General features: G+C 42.9%; 2 protein-coding genes across 2 annotated transcripts; one reads left to right on the top strand and one right to left on the bottom strand.

Annotated features, from left to right (window-relative positions):
* Nucleotides 1-2,153: 2,153 nt before the first annotated feature.
* inavaa (innate immunity activator a) lies at nucleotides 2,154-5,970 on the top strand (the record flags this gene model as incomplete). The annotated part of the gene is made up of 9 exons (XM_080535331.1): nucleotides 2,154-2,208; nucleotides 2,305-2,438; nucleotides 2,617-2,733; nucleotides 2,857-3,088; nucleotides 3,873-3,926; nucleotides 4,056-4,308; nucleotides 4,473-4,625; nucleotides 4,957-5,668; nucleotides 5,878-5,970. 9 exons carry the CDS (start codon nucleotides 2,154-2,156, stop codon nucleotides 5,968-5,970), a joined length of 1,803 nt encoding a protein of 600 aa, XP_080391457.1.
* Nucleotides 5,971-13,934: 7,964 nt separating this feature from the next.
* On the bottom strand, nucleotides 13,935-16,825 carry rpl10a (ribosomal protein L10a; the record flags this gene model as incomplete). Its single annotated transcript, XM_080534573.1, has 4 exons — nucleotides 13,935-14,084; nucleotides 16,203-16,223; nucleotides 16,368-16,540; nucleotides 16,735-16,825. Coding segments are annotated over 4 exons (435 nt in total), but the record flags the coding sequence as incomplete, so codon positions are not given.
* Between the last annotated feature and the right edge of the window lie 5,399 nt (nucleotides 16,826-22,224).

Below are 22,224 nucleotides of genomic sequence, written 5' to 3' on the forward strand. Positions count from 1 at the left end.
GTGAAAGTGGGCAAACACCACACTACGCTGCCTGTCTCTGATTACCAGGCTGAATTCCTGTTGCCGTCCCAGTTTTATATTGCAGTCCCCTATGAAGGCCCCTACCTACCTCACCCACTCAGCCCTGTTCCTTTCTCTCCCTGAGAAGGGGGTCCTATTGCCTGTCTCACTGTTGTGCCCAATATTCCTGGGATAAAGCTAGAGGTGTCAGCAGATATTGTACCCCTAGCAGATTACCCAGACTGGTGGGTGGATACAGGGCCTTTGTTGGTGTGTTTTCAGTAAGCGGTGGTGCACAGTAGAGCATGCTGTTCCTCATTGTCCTACTGTGTGCTCAAAGCTGCATCAGTTCACATGAGTTACTGTCCTGAATGGGCAGAGCCTGTGTGATCAACACAATAACATCCTGTCAAGAGTTGCTCATGCAGACTGGCTGTGTCCTCCGTCACTCGGGAAAGGCCTGATACCCATCTCTAAACATACTGCATTAGATAGGACCAGTGGATTATAGGGCCTTGTTAATCTATAGCAGCTAAGGCTACATGACCCAGTGTAGAGAAGTGTGTGTAGTGTGTGTGTAGTGTGTGTAGTGTGTGTGTGTGTGTGTGTGTGTGTGTGTGTGTGTGTGTGTGTGTGTTCTTAGAAGGATGGATCCATTGTCTGAAATGTCAGTTCCGTAGACACATTGAAGTTGTGTTTTTACACACAGAAACACAAGCATGTGAGCAGTCACAATAGTTATATCCAGTCTAAGAGTTGTTATTTCCTGTGTGGCAGTGGTGTATGTTGTCCTGTTACAAGGAAGGGTAATGATATCTACTAATCTCGTTAGTGGCCTAAAGCAGTCCTTTGTTTGTTTGTTTTTTAACTTAGTTTTTATTTCAGTTTCAGCAAAATATACAATCATATCCACAATTTTGTCTACTGTTTTTTCTGTTCTTTCCGCTGTACATATATGGTATGGCTTATAAATAATTAAAAGAAAAACAAACAAAACAAAAACAACAACGACAACCAAAAAGGGTTGGGGGGGGGGGGGGGATAGAAGTCAGGGAGGGGGGTTGTGTGTGAATTAATGTAATGGTATAGGTGGGTATGCATAGTGAAATAAGGTGAGTTGGGGAAACAGAGATATATGAATCCGAATGTGTAAAAGGATTCACTGTATTAATATGAAAGAATAAAAAATCATTTTAGGAGAGCCTTGACTGATAACAGACATGTGAGAATGGAAACAAAGTAATACACCAAAAACTGACTGAATAAAGATCTATCTTATCCTTAGATGACTTTTTCAACTCTTATTCAACTCACCCCATATCACAGATAGATACACTGTCGTTCAGCTTCTACTACTTCTGAAACTCAAACAGGATATCCATGCTGCCATGCTGCTTAGTGACTTTAGAAGTCACTTTTAGACTCTTGCTTTAAATATGTCCACAAATGATGTAGAAAATGTCAAACATTGATATGAAAAGGAGTGGATATACAACATTAATTTAGCTTTCTGGTTTGTGAGTGTGTGTGTGTATATTGAATCATTGATTGCCTTATGTGAGCTGATGCTGCATAGACAAGCCCAGCATTGAGACATTCTTCCACTTCAAAGCCCTAGAGGGTTTCAGGACACTGGTTGAATGGGAGCTCTGGGAGGGGTGTAAGGGGGGAACAGGTGCAGTCCATGAGAAGGGGTAATTCCTGCAGCCATCTGCTTTCTTTTGGGGGTTCCGTCTCTTTAAACGCCCTCTGACACGCCTCATGGCGACACACTCCCCAGGCCAGCCGCAGTGTGCCCCGTCTCCATGGCGCCCTGTTTCGGATTAACCCCTGCACATGTGCCGAGTCAAGCGTGGGGCTGCTGCCTTTGTGATGAGAGCAAGGGAGGGGCAACATTAGTTGGTTAGGGGAGCAGTGGAAAATAGATATTCAGCATGTATTCACTATTGTTGAGGAGAAGAGTAGCATCAGGGTTTGTAACTCAGATGGTGTGTATATTGTCTGACATTACGTAAATTGATTGCAAATATGATTGGCACTTTCTTCAGTGATCTGAACAGAAAATAAAGAAAAAAAGTAATGATATTTACCCATCTCAAATATTTCCCTCCAATAGCTATTGTTCTAACACTGAAGAATTCCTCACAACAGCCATGGAGAGTAAAGAGGAGATCAGCGACACTGACAGCGGGATCATTCTGCACTCTGGTAGGACCGTAACCCAAGTTGAATAAGCTCTACTCTTTAGTATGGCCTGTGTTCTGAAAAGTACCTTTGATATAATCTTCTCTGTGTATGTTACAGGTCCAGATAGCCCAACATCCCCCATCAAGGATCTGACCACACACACCAGGGCCATGAAGCTGAAGAACCAGTCTCTGGAGGACCGTCTGGAACTGTGTCTGGTGGAGCTCAAGAAGCTCTGCATCAGAGAGGCGGTAGGTAACACTGTGTGGCTTTCATAAGCACAACCCCACTTATCATGCTGATACGAGTGATATGCAAAGAAAGGGATCAGAGGGTAATTTTTGTCAAGCTTCTCTTTCAGCATTAATCTTAACAATTAAGCAGGGTTATTCCCTCAAGTTAATCTCTTGACTCTCTTTACTTTTTCAGGAACTGACAGGCAAACTGTCCTCAGATTACCCTTTAATGCCTGAAGAGAATCCTCCTCGTGTTCGCCGGCGAATAGGAGCTGCCTTCAAGCTGGACCTGATCCACCAGAATGGAGAGGTACCGAGCCCCATACACAAAAAAGACAGAAAGACTTAACCACAGACTATTTACTCATTCAAGCCTAGCTCAATCAGGAGTTTCATTTTGTCTAAGATATAGCTCCTTCTTTCTCCCCCTTAGGATTCAGAGTTGCATTCTCTTGAGGCAGACCTGGCCTTGCAGCTACAGATCTATGAGGCAGCCCGTAGACTCTCTGTGGAGGAGCACCTGAGTAAGTCAGTGAAGAAGAGCCGACTGCAGCAATGCAAGCGGGAGGAGAGAAAAGTGAAGGATCTGCAGGAGGTAGTGTTTCAGCACAGGATCAAGCATGAGTGTGCCTCACCAAGGACCAACACCAAAGCCAACCATAGAGGTGAGTGTTGTTACTGCCCCTCTCAGGCTACTTTATGTTCTGCAGGGAGCTCATATGTGTCACATTCTAATGCTTTGGTCTGCATATCGGAACCTGATGTAATGATCTGATTTTTCTTTCTAAAAATGTAAATACATTTCAGGGTTGTTGAAAATCAATGACACATCGCTAGTCAACTAACACAGCTTGTTTTGTGAGCCTGCTAACAATGTGTTATATATAGTGTTATAGTTAACTAGGTAGCAGTGGGGATTACTCACTGAATCCATTGCGTTGCAGTATTTTGGCTTGACTAGCGAGTTTGTGTTGTGATTCTCAACAATGTTGAAACCTAGTTCTGTGTTTCAAAAGAAAAGTCTGAACATTTTGATTGGTTGCCGATATGCGGACCAAAAGACTAGAACATGTGACATATATGACACGGTCTGGTGAAAAGGGTAACAAGTCCAAATTAAAAGGACTTTTATTTTGAAACATGGAAATACATTTCAACGTTGTTGAAAATAACAACACACTTACTAGTTATGCCAAAATACTGCAATGCAATGGATTCGGTGAGTAATCCCCACTGCTACCTAGTTAACTATAACACTACTTTACATTGTTAGTTATTGTCAAGCTCACAAAACAAGATGTGTTAGTTGACTAGCGAGTGTATCATCTGAACATTAAATCGGCTGCCGACTTGTTACCCTTTTCACCAGACCGTGTCACATATGCTCAAATTAGATAGAGGTGGGATGGATTAAGTGCTGAAGGTTTTTGTTTCTGCTTCTGTCCCCAGATCTGTGCATATCTGACGATAGCTCCCTGTCTGACACAGTGGCCCTGGATGATGGTAAGTGGAGCCACAACTGCCTGTCAACAATTTTCTGTGGAAATTGGAATTCAATAGATATGTAAATAAAACACCAACACCTTTGACAACTCGCACTCTCGCTATTGTGTTTCCTCTATCTTTCCACAGATGTAGACTCCAGCCCCCTCTCTCCACCAGCCTTGGGCTCCCCATCTGCAGATCCTCTCCAGTCGTCATCCAGCTCCTTGCAGTCCTCCCAGGGTAGTCTCCAGCAGTCTCTCTCTGCCCAGACCATGGGCTCCAGCTCCAGCGTGGAGTATGAGCGCTCTCCCATTCAGAACTCTCCCTGGAGAGAGTCCAGTCTGGACCAGCCCTACCAGAAGCTCAACAAACCCCTCTCTGCCTGCAGCAGCAGGTCCAGGTAAGAAACCCACTGACCAAGTAAATATGAAGGGCCTAACCTGAACTTTGACATCATTTACAAAATGATTGATTGCTTGATTGCTTGATTGCGTGTATTGTTGATGGTATTATATTATATATCCAGTTCAGTTGTTTAACTGCGGTACTTCTCTGTGTGAGTAGCAGTCCAGTGGGAACCCCAGTGTCTGGAGACAGCCGTGCTCTCCCCTTCCAGTTCCCCTCTATCAAGAATTTGGCTCTGCGCCATGCTCACTCCAACAGCGCCCCCTCCACCCCTGAGCTGCATGTACGCCGCCAGTATTCTCAGTCCTTCAGGTAAGGTTTCAGAATGTCACCGCCGTAACAGCGTGTCAATTGTGACGCCTTGTGTTCACAAAATGCAGCTTTGAAGGAAATCGTTTTTTTATAGTCAGTTTGGTGTTTTTATCTGGCATGAGTGTGGTGATCAAATAAATTAGCATTTCATACTTTTGTTATTGTCAAAAATATTTTATTTAACATTACTTCATATGATCTTCTTTTTACATTGTAATTGTTCATACCATGCCCCTAAAAGAACATCTATACAACATGATCTAATGTATTGAATAGATCTAAATGCAAGCATTTTTCTGACTTTTTCTCCCCATGTTATTTCCTCCATCAGGCTTCCCAAAAGTAAGCCTGCTCACGACCTGGAGAGATTCAGCTCTAATCAGAGCCGCGGTCGAGCCATGTTGCCAAGATGCCGAGTGGCAGAGTTCATGGTGAAGTCACCAGAGTACTCCCTCCAGTGCCTGTACCAGTCAAGCTCTGAGGACAGCAGCTCAGAACACTCTGTCCCCTCCGATACCAGCTCCCCCAGCAGAGAGGGCCCCACAGAGATACCTAAACTCTGCCCACCTCCCTATGGCTACCATTTTGGTGCCCAAAACAAAGGTCCTTCAGCGTTCAACAACAACAACAACAACCACCACAGCATGTATAAGAACAACCAGCACAAATCATCCCAGAGCTTCTGCAGGGGCATGGCAGAGGAACTCTGCTCTCCACAGGACCTGGACATGGGGAAACTCTACCTGTCGCCCCCTCCACCTGTGACCCGGGCACCCCAGCAGAGACACTGGCCAGAGGGGCTGTCCTCCCCTAGGAGAGTTCTGAAGCCACCGCCCCCCTACAATAGGCTGGTCCGTACGCCCTCGCTTAGGGAGTATCCAAACCATGCCACCCGGGTGTTACCCAGGGAGCTGGTGTCAGAGGAGCTCAAGTCCTGGCATCAGCGGAACCAGCTCCAAAAGACAGGCCCAGGCTTCTTAGAACGCCAGGGGTCTTTCAGAGTGAAGAGCCCCACCTCCCCTCACCTCCCCCCCTATAAAGAGGTTAGAATGCCTGCACTCATTACCACAACACATATTCATAACACATACTCCTCAGTAAGACTTGTTTGCAGACACTGGAACATAAATTACACTTTTGTTGTACAAGATTGACATTTTGGAATCAACGTTTTAAATAAATACCCACATAAGATCAATGAAGGTATTATTATACTGGCTGACTGAACTAAAATATGTGTTGTGTTTTCCAGGGTCCCCAGAAGGTGATCCTTCAGAGGGCTCCAGACGGAACTCCAGTGCAGTGGTTTATTGAAGAGGACTCTGAGATAGTGAGTCAGGTGTAACATGAGGAATCCTCTCTATTTATGTCTGTATTTATTGAGTCAATGGACTCTGTGAGATTGTATGTCCTGGAAGAGGGACACTGTGCTTGACAGAATGCAGAAAACCTTGGACCCATGGGTACCATGTTAACCACATCTACTACTTGTGACCTATTATATTTAATGCTTTCTGTGAAGCAAGTTTTACTTGGCATTATGCCAGTTTATTTATTTCAAAAGAAAGCATATTTGTCTCTATGATATGTTTCGGGTGAGTTAAGTACATTATTTTCTACAGGATGAATATTATATGTTTTTAAAACAAGTTTCATAAATTTGTCACTGTCTATAACATTTCAATAAGTATTTACTGTAGTTCTAAGAATCTCTTTGTGTCTGGTACACATTTTGCACAACAGGTTCACCTAGTTTCCAAATAAAGTTACAGCATTCCTAATATAATCCTTCTATCCATTACCCTATTATCTAAATATATCTATTACCTGTTTCCTTTATCAGTATAGGCAGAAAGTAACTATCACTGAAAGTAGCTTTTGGAAATAGCATTAGAAAATGTTAGAATATTGCTGTTTCTCTTTTTAAGTATAACAGCTGTAGAAGAATAACGATGACATGAAATAAGATGAATGTTAACCTTATTATTATTTCATATTAACCTAAGATGCCTTTATTTTTAAGTGGTTTGAAGCATGATTGTTTTTGTGATTTGGATGTTCTCACTGCATTATGGTCTTGTTGTGCTACTACTAACCAAGTGATTGTATGTTTTTATATTGTTTGTATATTTATAATAAAAGGTTTTATATTTGATTGTTTTACAGGCTTGAAGCAGGTTACTGCATGCAAAATGAATGTATGACATCACCATATCACGTCTGCTACTGAATGTGTAATATTTACAATATTTTGACAAATTACCACATGCAATTAAAAAGGTGCACACCCAACATAACATACATTGTGCAACTGTTGCCAGTTTAAACAAAAAAAAAAAATCACACATGCCAGTCAGATTGTTAAATCATTACAAGCATTACAGTATTTTTAAAAACGGATTGATCACAGAAAACAGATATAACTTATCCTTTAGGAGACAATGAATGAATGTTGGATGAAGCTGTTCAATGACTGAATGCTATGTTTGGAACCAGTAACTGCTGCGTCTATCTTCTTCAGAATGTTCTTGTGGTTGAGTTCTTGTCAAAGAGCCATACAGATTCCATAGGAAGACAGAAACCCCTATTACACAGCCAAGCAGGAGGAGGTATATGCAGAGTAGAACCCAGTGGTACAGCCAATGTGCCAGAGGGTGATGTCTACATATAGGGCCACACCTAGAGAGAGGAGGTGGAGAAAATCATGTTAAAATCATGTCATATCACAATATAATTGACTACTGACCTGTAAAGAAAGAAGATTCACTGTGAGTGGCTTACGTTCCCATGGCACATTTGTTCCAGTATGTGATGTTTTTCTCTCTGTTCTCTTTTTTACTCTCCAGCACTGATTTGCTCTTGTGTTTGTGCCTGAGAGAGCTGAGAGTGACCAGGGGGGAACTGCAAATACACACATATCATCAAGATATATTAGGACACAACATTGTAAATTGATATTGTACCCATGAACATGATATAAAGCTGAGGGTATGATTCCAAGGCATGTAATACCTGTTGCTCTGTATCTTTTTGATGACCTCCTCATGTGGCTCATGTGTGGGGCAGCCAGAGATGGAGATGAGAGAGGGGTCCTGTGACAACTGGATGACATCAGCTCCTGGCTTGATGCCACTTGCAAAAAAAGAAGAAGAGTTAGATTACTTTATTGTCCATTTTGGTCAAGTGCCTTGCTCAGCAGTGATAGGCCCTTAGGAACACACAGGACAGTAATGGATGGTTCATGGCTGTAAAATTACCTGCCATCCTGCGAGGTGTAATGTCTCGTCTTGATCATGATTGAACTATTGGACTTTGAGCTCTGAGTCTGTGATGGGGACAGGGTTGAGAGTGCCGTCTTCTTGCTTGGCCCCTCTCCTAGGGTTGTCTGTTTCTTTGAGTCTCTTTCCTTTTTTCGCTTTTCCTAACGCAAAAGAGACATTACTACATACTACTATGGAATGTGGTGTGTATAACTTTTGAGAGAAAGCACAGAAGTTAACAGACCTGAGATTGTTTGGAGACAACTGATATGCTGACCCTACGACGACCATGATGCTAGAAAATAAATTGTATACAAGACAATTAAAGACAGACGAGTGTCAGGAGGAAGATTGAAGGAAAAAATATAGTAAGACTATAATATATGGGCCGGTTTCCTGGCCATAGATTAAGACTAAACCTAGACTAAAAGGTGGAAGTGTGATTTAGTCCAGGACTATCCTTAATCTTTGTTCAGGAAACAGACCCTATATTGAGTATATATTCAAATGAATCTAAATCAGAGCAGAGGCATGTTTTTACCTTCTGAGGGGTTTTATGGACCTTCTGCAGAATCTCGCTTTCATCTGCAACTAGAGACCCATCAGTTAAATAAAAGCATCAGCATGATACACGCCAACCAGAGCATGTTCATGTACAGTAGACTTGCCTCTGGGGTCAATGAAGACACGGTGGGTGCTCTTCTGGATCCGGTTCCTCGTCTCTTCCAGCTCAGCATTGTCCCGTTCATGACGCCTCTGCAGGTTCTCAACATGTTCCACCATCAGCTCCACTGCTCGGCTCATTCGTGCCTCCTACAACAAATAGTTAATCCCCCCAGTTTAGCTGAGTATGTGTGCTATGCTCTCATGGAGTATACATTCAGGCAGTAAATTTAATAAACAACATCAAGGAATTGCAAGGAATTTATTCTACTCTATTGTCATAGTTTATTCTTTGACTTTGGCCATAGATGTTGCCGGCCAGGGCGTCCTATGATGTTTACCTGATGCACAGCTCCTAGAACCTCTGCAGTGTTGGAGATCCGTTCCACAGTACCCCCAAGGATGTGCAGGCAGAGCTCCAGTCTCTGGAGGATTTTATGGCGCTTACTGTCCAGACAGAGAACCTTTAGAGTCTGAAAATACACACAGGAACAGGTTAAAACTCCATGTAGACCACTGGTAAAGACTGAGCCTCTTGAATGCACACAGAAAGAAGTTCACAATGTGTTGTGCTGTTACAGCTTGTAAACTTTTGGCACAGTGTGATACTGTAGGCAAGATAAAAAATGGTCAAACCCAACTCTGAAAAAAGTCAATTTTAAGGGGTACTGTAGATCAATCATTGTCGTCCTGGCCACCATACGTATATCCTTCTAAACACAACATGCCATGTATTGTCACTTTATTATTATTATTTATTATCACTTTTCATAAATTTCACAGAAACTTGTGGGTTGCAGGAGAAAGTGTTGAGTACAAATCTAAGAACAAAAAGCAACTAAAGCTGGCCCTGTAGCAGCACTAAATCAGAGGTCTCATTGTAATGCATGGAATGGAAGGAGGAATGGTATTGAGGATAGCATTCCCCATTCCTCATTCCATTCCATGCATTACAAGGAACCCATTCTCCGATCTCTACCTCCACTAGCCTCCCCTGACCTGCCTCCCCTGACCTGCCTCCCCTGACCTACCTCCCCTGACCTGCCTCCCCTGACCTACCTCCAGAGTCTCCCGGCTTCTCGTCAGCTCTAGTTGGATGTTTTCCTCGGCCAGGTTGCGGGCATGCTCCTCTGCCTGCAGCCTCTGTTTCAGGGTGTACTGGTCACAGCGGAATGCCATGGCTATCTTGGAGAAAGCAGTCTGAAAGGGGGAAGGGGGGTGGGGGGACACTATAGGAAAAGCATTTTGGAAGTGTATGATCTATGATCACAATATGTATTCATAATGATATCATATAAAAGAGTTAATAAGATGAATGGCCTCACCTCCACTTCTTCCTCTGTCATGTTAATGCTGTGATAAAGGGAGAGGTAGATTAGAAAAGAGAGAGAAATATAAGAGAATCATAGTGACTAATGTAAATAACAAAAATGACAATAAACAACAATGAGCAATGTTGTACTCAATGGGTGTTCTTATACAGTGCCTTCCATATGTATTAGAAAAAGGAAGCATGTTGTCTTCTTTTAGCTCTGTACTCAAATAGCTTGGATTTGAAATCAAACTATTACTGTGGGGTCAAGGTAGAGATTCTCAGCTTTCTCAGCATTCTCACCGTTTAGAAAGCACAACATTTTTTAAACATACTCTCCTTATTTCAGGGCTCCAAAAGCATTGGGAAAAATCATATAATGTTACATACAATGTACTCATGTTTAATATTTGGTCAACAATCCTTTGCGTAAAATAACTGCCTGATGTCTGTGACCCATTGACCCCACCAGATGTTGGTGATGCTCTGTTAGGCCTTTACTGGAGCCATCTTCAGTTGCTGTTTGTTTTGAAGCCTTTTTGCCTAAAATCATCTGAAAATGAAATGCATGTTCAATTTAATTTAAATCTGACATTTGTTACAACCCGGCTCAGAGGTTGGAACAAAACTGGGAAACACGGGAAACGAAAATCAAATAATCAAGGAATTTGAATTTACTCAATGTACAACTAAAGAAAAGATAATGAAATGAGGCATGCTTATCAGTAGATCAGTAGTGTACAGTATATGTGGATGCAGTGAAATGTGTAGTGCGGTAGTGTTGTAAGGTGGGAAACCAAACAAAACTGAAATGCCACTGATGGAAGAGAGTGAAGGAATGATCAGGTGTTCGCTTTTATGCGCAAGGACACACGGTGCCCAGGGGCCTCATTTATAGAAAGTACTTTGGATCAAATCTGGTCTTACCCGTGTCGTACGTAGAAAAACCACGTCAACGTAGTGATTTATACAATTTCAATGTGAGTCGATTTGACCGTGGAAACGATCGTAGCTCTACGTCGGGTATTGACCTTGCGTACGCACATTACCTACTGGTTATGCAGAGTTATTACAGCCATGTGATCCGCACTGCCTATACTGTAATTCATACGAAGTGAATGTGACTCGTAATAAAATTAACGATGTTGTTATCAGCCGAGAAAATTCGTTTAATTCAAGATTTAAAGGGAACTGATGTTTATGATTGTATTTCAGTCTTTCTTTATATCCCTCCGGAGCTGTCAATCTCCCCTAGTGCGCTCCACAACGGACCTTGCCCGGCCACACGCTAAATTATACTGGATTATTCTTTTCACCTAATAAGAATAAGACCATTATATTATTACAGTATAAGCAGTGCAGCATCCCCCCCGAAATAAAAACGGTCAAAATCATCCCCCTCCTTCTAACACTGCCATCCCCCTTTTCCATACCTTATGTCATTTTATCAATGAACGTGGTATTACTGCTATTTCAACATTTAGTTTTGCGCATATTGATAAAATACTGTGGGCGAGGGGGCACGCACACATGCAATGACATTTTTACCAAGTTATGAAGTCACTGACGCTGAAGGGATGCTAAAATTGTCCTCATGATAAAATCCACCACCTCCCCTGATTTTCTTTTACAACTTGAGTATAAGCGTTTGCCTGGTTAGTTGTCATGATCAAAAGTTAAGTCACCCTTCTCTGCCCCCTCCCGCTTCCAGACGAACGCCTACCCTATATTATAGCACTTGGCTTAATTCAGCTTCTATAATTGAGCCGCTATTCACCTGCGTTCAATTTAAAGTATATGTGGTATTTATAGAAGGAAGCACGTACGCAATTTTATTTTTTTTATAAATAATGCTTACGTCCGTTTAGAAAAATGTGCTTACGTGAAAGTCAAAGATGACGTTCAAGTACTTGTGTACTTGTGTACAATTAGCGCATCCAACTCCACGCCCAACCTGCAAGCAACACAAACACAGACAGACAAACAACTAACCAGCAGGCAGGATTGTCACACAACAATTTCATGAACCATTGACATGTACTTTCTGCCTTTTGATGCTGGAGAATTCCCTAGTTGCTATGGCAGTGTGTGTGGGGTCATTGTCTTGCAGTATGATCAGACGCCAGCCAATGAATTTGGAGAATTTGAAAAGAAAAAATCTATCAAGCCAAGTTTTAATATGTTAAATATGAAACCAATCGGAAAAATGTCAACTTTGAATTAAAGCTCCCTTTAAGCTCATAGTAGTTTTGGATTTCATCCAAACCGTTGGGATTATAGGTATAGGTATTATGAGGTAAGAACACAAAGACTCTTTACAATACTTATGGTGGGCACTGTATATCACATTTTGTTTTTGTGATGTGACTTCTGGTCCAATCATTCTGACAACGTGGACAATAACTCACTAAATTACATCACCTGTTGAGGCCGACGCGCTCTATAATAGACATGTCCTTCCAAGATGTCACAGGTTGGTCATCTGGACTGGACTCTGTGAAAGAGTACAACATTCCAGATTACATGTCAGAGTGTGGTTCACAATGATGCGATAGTGGTCCTAAATACTGTACATTCAACAACATCCATAAGAGAATGAGGATGTGCTAGAGAAAGGCTACTCTATAGCCTACCTTCCTCGCTGTCTTCACTGGCGGGCATCCTGGTCTGATTCCTTCAGGCTTGAGGAATAGAGCAAAACCAAGCATCAGAGAACGACAGACAGTCTGACTCATGCTCTATGAAGTGTTCATAGTAGTCTGGCAGCAGACAAGCAGAATGATCCTACAGGTTAATGGCAGAGACACAGGATGTGACACCCATTCTATACGGTCAGCTCAGAACAGTTCAAATTTGAGAATGAATCTGCTGATATGTCACATATCTGCAATATCTTACCGTCAGTCGTGTATTGATTTCTCCCTTTGCCTCTCTCCAGAACTGCATTCAGGACGTAGCTAATCTCATTATGAGATCCACCGTCAAGGATAAAGGACCAGGACAGGTTCCTAAAGCAGCTCAGAGATTGTTGTGGTGTATCTGAGTTACATAACCACAGACAGCAGGGTTGACCCTAGAGAATTAGTCAAGGAACTGTCTTCCTCCTCCTTACTAATCTTATTTCCCTTGGACATATTATATTTCAGTTTATAGCACTGTAAGGTCTGGTGCCACTTGCAATTGCTTATTGTGTGAAGAGACCAGGATGTGCTTGTTCACAATTTATATTATAATGAGGCCCATCATGATTGACCAAGCACAAATCTCAAACAATGTTAAAATAGATGCAAGTTGTTTTTTGTATTATACCTATATTTAATTTGAGAAGGATAGATAACTTATTACATTTCTTACCAATAATGTGAATGGGCATGAGCATATTTTCATTATCTTACAAAATAAAAACGAATTAAATATATACGTAATCCTTTTCCACATTCTTTATATTACCAATACTTCCCACTACTATTAGAAGGATCACAGCATAAAACTGTAAACACATTACAAAAATCCACTTTGATATGATTACCACAGAATTCGCAGAACACTGTAAGAGGTGACAAAATATACTGTTAGAATTCCTTTCTCCAGATCATATGAAACACATCGTGTTTACCCTATATCTTATAATAAACATACCATATGTGGGACATAGCTTGACATCTTAGTCACCCATAGTGACATTATTGATGGTCAGAGGCTTGACAAAGAGGAGAGGCCACAATGTAAAGGGCAAAGTGACCTTTCTTAATGATTTCATTTGTAATAGAATCATGATATTTCAGAATGCATTCGATCTAACATGTTCATTGAGCCATCCAAAACCTTAAGACTTTGTGTATATCTTCGATAATAAGAACATGATGAACATATTCAAACGTGACCATGTAAAAGTGAAATGTAATGTCTCTACAATGACACCCATCTGTCTACTTTAGTGAAGATATTGCATCTTGGACGAAAAGCACTCACAAGGACAGAGGCCCTTAAAAGCAGATAGTCGTTCAAAACCAAATCAAAGACAAGATAGGTTTCCACAGGTTTATTGACAGAAACAAGGGGCCATTTGATTCTCTAGTAGAGGCGCTGGGGCTTGCCCATGGTGCTCTTGATGTAGAGAGCACGCACGTTCTGCCAGTTCTTCTTCAGTAGAGACACCAGGAAGTTCACCGCCAGGTGGATGTTGTAGACAAGCTCCTCCTCAGTCATCTTCACATGACCCACAGCCCAGGGTTTCCGTTAACCGGTAATTACCGGTCTTTGTCCGGTAAAATTTGTTGAAGTCCGACAAATTGAAAACTCGTCGGACATAATGTCCGGTGAAAATAATTCCCTCTAAGTTCACATTCTGATTCCTTCTATTTTAAAAAATCCCCGTATTCTCCAGTGTGCCTGTAACCGAATTAAAACTGCGGACCGAAGTCGCCATGTCTCCGCCGCCGACTGTCACTTCCACGATTTTTTCACACGCTGTCACACGTCACACGCTGCCGGTATCCAATCGTAAATCATCCAATCCCCGTTCTCTACAGACGACGCGAAATGATAAGGTGTCTCTCACCGAGTGCTGAGGGCGGGATGATTCAAACAATCCAGGAAGTGGATTATTCCGTCCGTTCGTGTTTGTGCCGCAGGTCGCGTCCGCTGTCTGCGTCTCGGTAAATGTTTTAGCCTACTCGGACCGTGAAGAGCTGGATGAAACGTAAGGATACAGTTGGATACAAGGCCGTTGGGAATGTCATACGCTTGCACCGAAGCTGGGGAGAGAGCAGGAGCTGCTCATCTTAAGCAGCGCGGGTAACCCGACACCACTAAGCCTATCGGACTGACAGACTGTTAAAAACTGTAAGTCTTGCGTTCGTTGTGTGGGAGCGGGGTGAAGAGTGAAACTGTTTGGATACAATTGACTGTGATTGAGCTGAACTGAACTTTTGGGGATTTGATGAACTGTTGAATTGACTGTGATTGAGCTGAACTGAACTTTTGGGGATTTGATGAACTGTTGAATTGATTGTGAATCAGTGGACTGAGCATTTTTGAGTTTGTGAACTGGACACTCCCAAGTTACTGCTGGTTGCATATTTGAGCAAAATGTTATACATCTAGACATTGTGGTATTTCTTTATATACGTATCCCAGCCTGCCTATCAATCGTTTCTCAATAAACAGTTATGTTCTCCTCATTGTCATACTCCCGAGTCCGATTAAGTATGATTTGACAGGCAGCTAAACGAAATGCCTTCCCAACCAGCGAGACCTGGTTATAGAAATGACGTTGTTTTATTGATAAAAAAAGGGTAAAACTGGAAAGAGAAAATAGAAAACTCACATTAATCCCAAACAATTTAACAAACTTCAGTTAACGTAATGTGGAGTCCGTTCATTGATCGATGCTGTCTGTTCAGTTCCCAGTGAGGCGCCCGTTCAGCGCTGGACATAATGGCATAGCGCGCATGCGAATCATTGATAGGGCTGAATGAGGTTTTCATAAATGTTTAATGTCTGTTGAGGAGTACATAATGAAGAGTACATTTTGAGGAGTGCATGAACTCTATGCATTCCTGTTCTGTTCTGAGAGTTCAACTGTGTGCTTCTTGGGCACAGACTTGCGGGCTCATCATTATACAAAACCTTATCTTCGGTCCCAGCTGTGCCTCCCCTTTCCTGGCATTGTGTTGTCAGAGGGGCCCTGGCATTGTGTTGTCAGAGGGGCCCTGTCGTAAATGTCCATGAAACCCCCTCCTCCTGAACATGTGTGTTCCTGGCATTGTATTGCCTGAGTCGCCCAGCAGAGAACCTGCTTATGATGACTTTCCCATGAAAAGTGTTCGTGCTTACGCTGCACTTCCTCATGAAAAGTGCCTCCTCCTTTCCTTTCTGTATGATAATAAAAGACTGGCTCACAGGAGGAGAGATTAGTATGAATATGGGGTCTCTCTCTCAGGAGAGGCCTTATATTCGTCCTCCTTGCAAGTAAATAATAATCATGATTGATTCCGTGTCTCTTTGTTGTTTAAAGTCTACTACGGTCTGTTTGAACTAGCGATGGGTTAGCATGGCTTGCTTTACAACCAAGCTGAACAGAATATAGCATTTAACCCTAACCAGAACCCAACAATCATGTTATATTATTATATATTATATAGCTCGCATCTAATCGTATCGGATGAGAAATAGACATTAATTGGCATATATAGGCCGCTACACAACAGTAATCACCGCGACAAACAGCTATATTATATTTTAATATGATGACCGGAATATCTGACGTTTGTCCGGTAAATCGAAATCTTCCCGGACACGATGTCCGACGGCAATTTTTTCTAACGGAAACCCTGCCACAGCCACAGCCAGACACAGCACCTAGCACACACATGAATCGAGGTTTAGAATAAAACCTATGTACTACTGTACAAGCATTCATTTGTGACCTTAAAAATACAGTCATAGTTTGAATGGATCACTGACATGATTGTAGGTGTAAGCATTGAGACAGGAGTGACATACCTTCTTCATCTGGAACTTTATGGTGGATTTGATCTCGTCTACCTTGGTGTTGAGGTTCTCGTTGTGGGTGAGCAGGGAGGGGAACTTGCCGGCTTTGTTCAGGCCAGGGCCCAGGATACGAGGGATCTGCTTGATCAGAGACTCAGAGGCCAGGAAGGCATCATATTTCTTGGCTATGAGACAGAAATGCAAGTAGGGGTTATTAATCCACCCTCAACCCTCTAAATTCAAGCAACACCAAGCATCACTAATACTCACACAGTTTGTGTGATAAACTTTTTTGTGGCAATAAATAAAAATGCCTTCAAAATAAGTAAGTTTGTAAGTGCTGTTGAAATAGAAGTCGACTAGCTATTAATCTCCCTACCTAGTTTCTTGACCAGCTTCTTGTTCTTGTTGAGCTTTTTGAGGGCCTCTATGTCCATGTGAGGCAGGTCTGCAGCCTTGGCCTCGTCACATTATTAAGGATCTTGATGGTGCTTGAATGACGAGCCAAAACAATTTGCTGAGATCCAAAAACAAGTTTCATAGCATTTATTTATTAAGAGGAAAATCAAACTTAGTAACATACAAAAATAATCAGAAATTACCAGCCAACTCTCACAAAAATGCCAAGGAAACGGGGTTGATGGGTAGCTATCTCGGAATTAATTAATTGTTCAGGTTTCAAACTCGTTGCTATGATTCTCCTAAATCCCCTCAGGAAAGACCGCGAGTGAGGAGATTCCCGCTGTTGACAAATAATGAATTATGATAATAAAGATTATCCTTCATATAGACTTAAGATGATCCTCATATTAATTTCCTGTAGAAGTTCCTGCCGTTAGGTGTGTCCCTCTGGGAGGCCTCCCCCCGGGACCACTGGGTCGGCCTCTCCCCGGGGGGGTTGGTGGAACAGCATAGGTTAGCAGGGCTCTCAAGTCTCACGCATTGGGCATGAGACACACGCATTTCACACCGCTACGGGACAGGCTCGGCTCGGTTCTGCACTCTGTAGAAAGCACCCTTTTAATTATATCTTTGTCTTTCACTTCTGGTTCTTACTCCAAAGGACCCAGCAGACGGACAGACGAATCCAGGACACAGCACTCACTAGGAAATCTTCAAATTCTATCATCAGTAAATGCATCTTCAATGAAATATACGTTTTGTTTCTCCGAATTGTCTAACTTTGGTCAGTATTTAACACCAGTTTGCGGTTGCTATGATTCATTCAGAGAAAAAACCAAGAAAACCGTTACTCTCTGTGTGAGAGGATATGAGGATATTTGTCGCGACTAGATGGAACCACACGTAAAAGTCGCTGAGAGACGCAAGGAGGATCTTGATGGTGCTTGAATGACGAGCCAAAACAATTTGCTGAGATCCAAAAATAAGTTTCATAGCATTTATTTATTAAGAGGAAAATCAAACTTAGTAACATACAAAAATAATCAGAAATTACCAGCCAACTCTCACAAAAATGCCAAGGAAACGGGGTTGATGGGTAGCTATCTCGGAATTAATTAATTGTTCAGGTTTCAAACTCGTTGCTATGATTCTCCTAAATCCCCTCAGGAAAGACCGCGAGTGAGGAGATTCCCGCTGTTGACAAATAATGAATTATGATAATAAAGATTATCCTTCATATAGACTTAAGATGATCCTCATATTAATTTCCTGTAGAAGTTCCTGCCGTTAGGTGTGTCCCTCTGGGAGGCCTCCCCCCGGGACCACTGGGTCGGCCTCTCCCCGGGGGGGTTGGTGGAACAGCATAGGTTAGCAGGGCTCTCAAGTCTCACGCATTGGGCATGAGACACACGCATTTCACACCGCTACGGGACAGGCTCGGCTCGGTTCTGCACTCTGTAGAAAGCACCCTTTTAATTATATCTTTGTCTTTCACTTCTGGTTCTTACTCCAAAGGACCCAGCAGACGGACAGACGAATCCAGGACACAGCACTCACTAGGAAATCTTCAAATTCTATCATCAGTAAATGCATCTTCAATGAAATATACGTTTTGTTTCTCCGAATTGTCTAACTTTGGTCAGTATTTAACACCAGTTTGCGGTTGCTATGATTCATTCAGAGAAAAAACCAAGAAAACCGTTACTCTCTGTGTGAGAGGATATGAGGATATTTGTCGCGACTAGATGGAACCACACGTAAAAGTCGCTGAGAGACGCAAGGAGGATCTTGATGGTGCTTGAATGACGAGCCAAAACAATTTGCTGAGATCCAAAAATAAGTTTCATAGCATTTATTTATTAAGAGGAAAATCAAACTTAGTAACATACAAAAATAATCAGAAATTACGCCAGAAATTACGATCAAATGCATCCAGGTAGTACGAAAGCTTTCAGATATGTGCATCCATTCTAACAGCACATCCAGTCCTACAAAGTGGATGGCCCCATCTTGGCAGGTTCTAGTGCACGTATGTGCAAACTCGGCATGGCAATAATGCCCCCTCAGCAGATACAGCCTCAATAGATCCACATCCTCTGTTGCCCACCAAGTGATAATATAATAATAAATAAATGTGCAACTGAAAAGGTGCAGGCTTCAGTTTCCAGTTGAGTTAGCACGATACACAAAGATCCCTTTCATTGAGGTTTTTATGAGAAGCTAGCTACAGAGGTAACTTGTTAACATCAAGCTAAACTCTTAGCTAGCTAGCTACACTTTGTCATGGACTTACCAAATGGTGAAAAAGCAGCCGCTGCGACATCGAATAACATTTGGCAAAATAGTAGTTTCTCTTTCTCTGGCCATTGTTACCATCCAACTCTCACAAAAATGCCAAGGAAACGGGGTTGATCTCGGAATTAATTAATTGTTCAGGTTTCAAATTAGTTGCTATGATTCTCCTAAATCCCCTCAGGAAAGACCGCGAGTGAGGAGATTCCCGCTGTTGACAAAGAATGAATTATGATAATAAAGATTATCCTTCATATAGACTTAAGATGATCCTCATATTAATTTCCTGTAGAAGTTCCTGCCTCCCCCCATAGGTTAGGTATGTCCCTCTGGGAGGCCTCCCCCCGGGACCACTGGGTCGGAAACCGAAACACAACCGTCACTCCTCATCTTAACTCCTCAGTGTCAGCGAACTGGCCGTCCACGATGCGGCCGCGGCGGGGGACCCAGGGGACCACCACCGGGGGGACGTGGTGGCGCGCTGGTCTGTAGGCATAACCTGGCAGGTGGCGGTGGGGCTCGGTGTGTTGCAGGCTCCCCCCCCGGAGGGCGAAAGACACCACATCCTCAGGGCCGTAGGGATCCAGTCCATACAGCCACTGTTGGTAGTCCGGGGGTGAGAGGTTGCTCGTTTCCTTCTCCCAGTCCTCTTCCTCGAGAGGGGGCGCGGGGGGGTTCGGGGCTTCAGGGTGGGGCGGATCTATTACTCCACCCCCACCCCCACCCCCACTCCACCCCCATTCCGCCTCCAATCCCGCCAGTCGTTAGGGTCCATAGGGTGACTGACTGTCTGGGACATCCTGTATGCGGCTGGCTGGTCCTCCCTCACAAGACTCTACTGTTGTTGCTTCTCTGTTAATATGCAGTTATACGCATATATATATATATAACTGCATATTAATATATATGTAATTCTGCATATTAATATATATATATATAACTGCATATTAATATATATATAACTGCATATTAATATATATATATAACTGCATATTAATATATATTTAATCCTGCATATTAATATATATATATATAACTGCATATTAAGATACAATATTACTTTAGCAAAAAGTGGCAGAAAACAAATATTTACACCAATAGCAGGTAATGTTAGTTTTTCTTTCTCTTTTGAGTTGGTTTAAAATGAAAACTACACAACCTGTTGCAGGCCCCCCCCCCCCCCCCCCCCTCCTCTCACTTGATAACTTCCTCCTGAAAGTTTTTGGTTTTCCTCCAGGTAACGATGCATTCCAGGCAGAAGGAATTACTGCAGTTTGGTAGGATGCCAAAACGACGGTCCTCAGTACGTCTTCTCATATACCTTGTCCATGCAGATGCCACAGGTCACATCTTTGCAAGGGGAGCGGCACCTCTTCGCTTTCGCGCCAAAGCCTGAGTGAAAATAGCACATGCCTGGGCTAGCACGGCTATCGGTGGTAGGTGGGCCCTTGTTAGCTAGCCTGTCTCTGCCAGGGGGAGTGGTGTGTCGGGGCTAGCACTTCAGGGGTAAAACGCTGGGTAGCTAGGAAGAAGCGGTCAGCCTCTTCTGCTAACTCACGGGGTTCCGTAATAGTCGTATTAGCGAGCGCTGTCTGTACATGTGCGGGCATGTGCCAAAGAAACAGTTCAATAAATAGAAAATGTGGTTCTTCCGTAGCTAGCAGGTTCAGCATCATGTCCATGTGCTGGGAAGGCTTGCTGTCTCCCAGCCCCTGAATTGCGAACAGACGTCGGGCTCGTTCTGACCGTGATAGTTCGAAGGTCTTGAGGAGGAGAGCCTTAAATGCTGTATATTTATTCAGGGCAGGGGGAGCTGTAATGAAGCCCATCGTTCTGGCTGCAGTGGAGCTCCCCAGCGCCGAGACGACATGGTAGTAGCGTGCGGCGTCGTCTGCAATCCCACGGAGGGAGAACTGCGCCTCCGTCTGCGCGAACCATGCTGCCGCGGACGTCTCCTAAAACTCCGACAATTTGAGAATAAATAACGGCGTTATTTGCCATGTTCGGTTCAGTCTCGGATACTTCAACGGGACTGACGTCGGGGTCACCAGTGTAGTGCCGAGAGACGGAAGTCGGCGTGTCGAATGTCACAGCTAAACGTTTATTAAGCCTGACGTCAAACGTGACGTTTTGCAATAGCCGGCCGCGCTTACCACAACACCAAAAGAGTTAAAAACACCAAAAGAGTTTACTCCCTTGGCGGAGCTGATTCACTTCCTTCCATGCGGGAGTCGAACCCCGATCTCCCGCATACCAACCGACCGCTCTAACCACTACACCAAGACAGCTAACCCGCTTGGTATTGCTGCGAAAGGCCTATTTAAGTTTTTTTTTTTTTTTTTTTTTTTTTTTTTAAATTTACGTGCTTACGTTCCCTACGTAAGGGCTCTCGCACTTTACACTTCTGCGTAGGCCGCGCTGCAATTACACCGTCACATCGCTAGGTGGCAGTGTGTTTTCTATACGTTTTTAAAAGTACACATGTTACAAGCATGATTAAATTCTTGATTTAATGCACGATGACCCATAGATAGTACTGTCATTTAATTAATTTCATGTTGTATCAGCTTTGAATACTCCAAGCTGCATATTCACACAGATGATATAAAAACAATCACACACAAACACACACAAATACTGCAAAATAACTTTATACTAGCTAGATTTTGAAAATGTAAGGATACTGGGGGGTAGAACGCACATATCTAGGAAAGGTCATGAAAGGAGGGTCCTGAAATTTGATCGAGTGCAAAGATTTATTTTTACTCACAGTCGTCAAAAGTCTTTATGCTTTGCGTCATTGACTGTCTTTTTGTAAATCATTGTCAACTATCAAATGTAAAATGTATTTTTTGATAACAAAAGGATTAAAAAAATAAAATAAAAAAAGTCCATTAGAGAAAAAGTCCGAGATCCTGCCCCTGCTCATCGACGGAGAGAGCGTAGAGATGGTCTCAAACCTCCGTTTCCTGGGACACATCATACGGGATGACCTGGCCTGGAAGGACAACACTAAAGGCACCATCAAGAGGGCACAACAGCGGCTATACACCCTGAGATGCCTCAAGAAACAACACAGCAAGCAGGAGATGCTGGTGGCCTTCTACCACGGCGCAGTGGAGAGCATCCTCACCTTCGGCATCTCCAACTGGTACCACAGCTGCACGGCAGCGGA

The sequence above is a fragment of the Nansenia antarctica genome (genome assembly GCF_963989245.1).
Source record: "Nansenia antarctica genome assembly, chromosome: 6".
NCBI lineage: Eukaryota > Metazoa > Chordata > Actinopteri > Argentiniformes > Microstomatidae > Nansenia > Nansenia antarctica.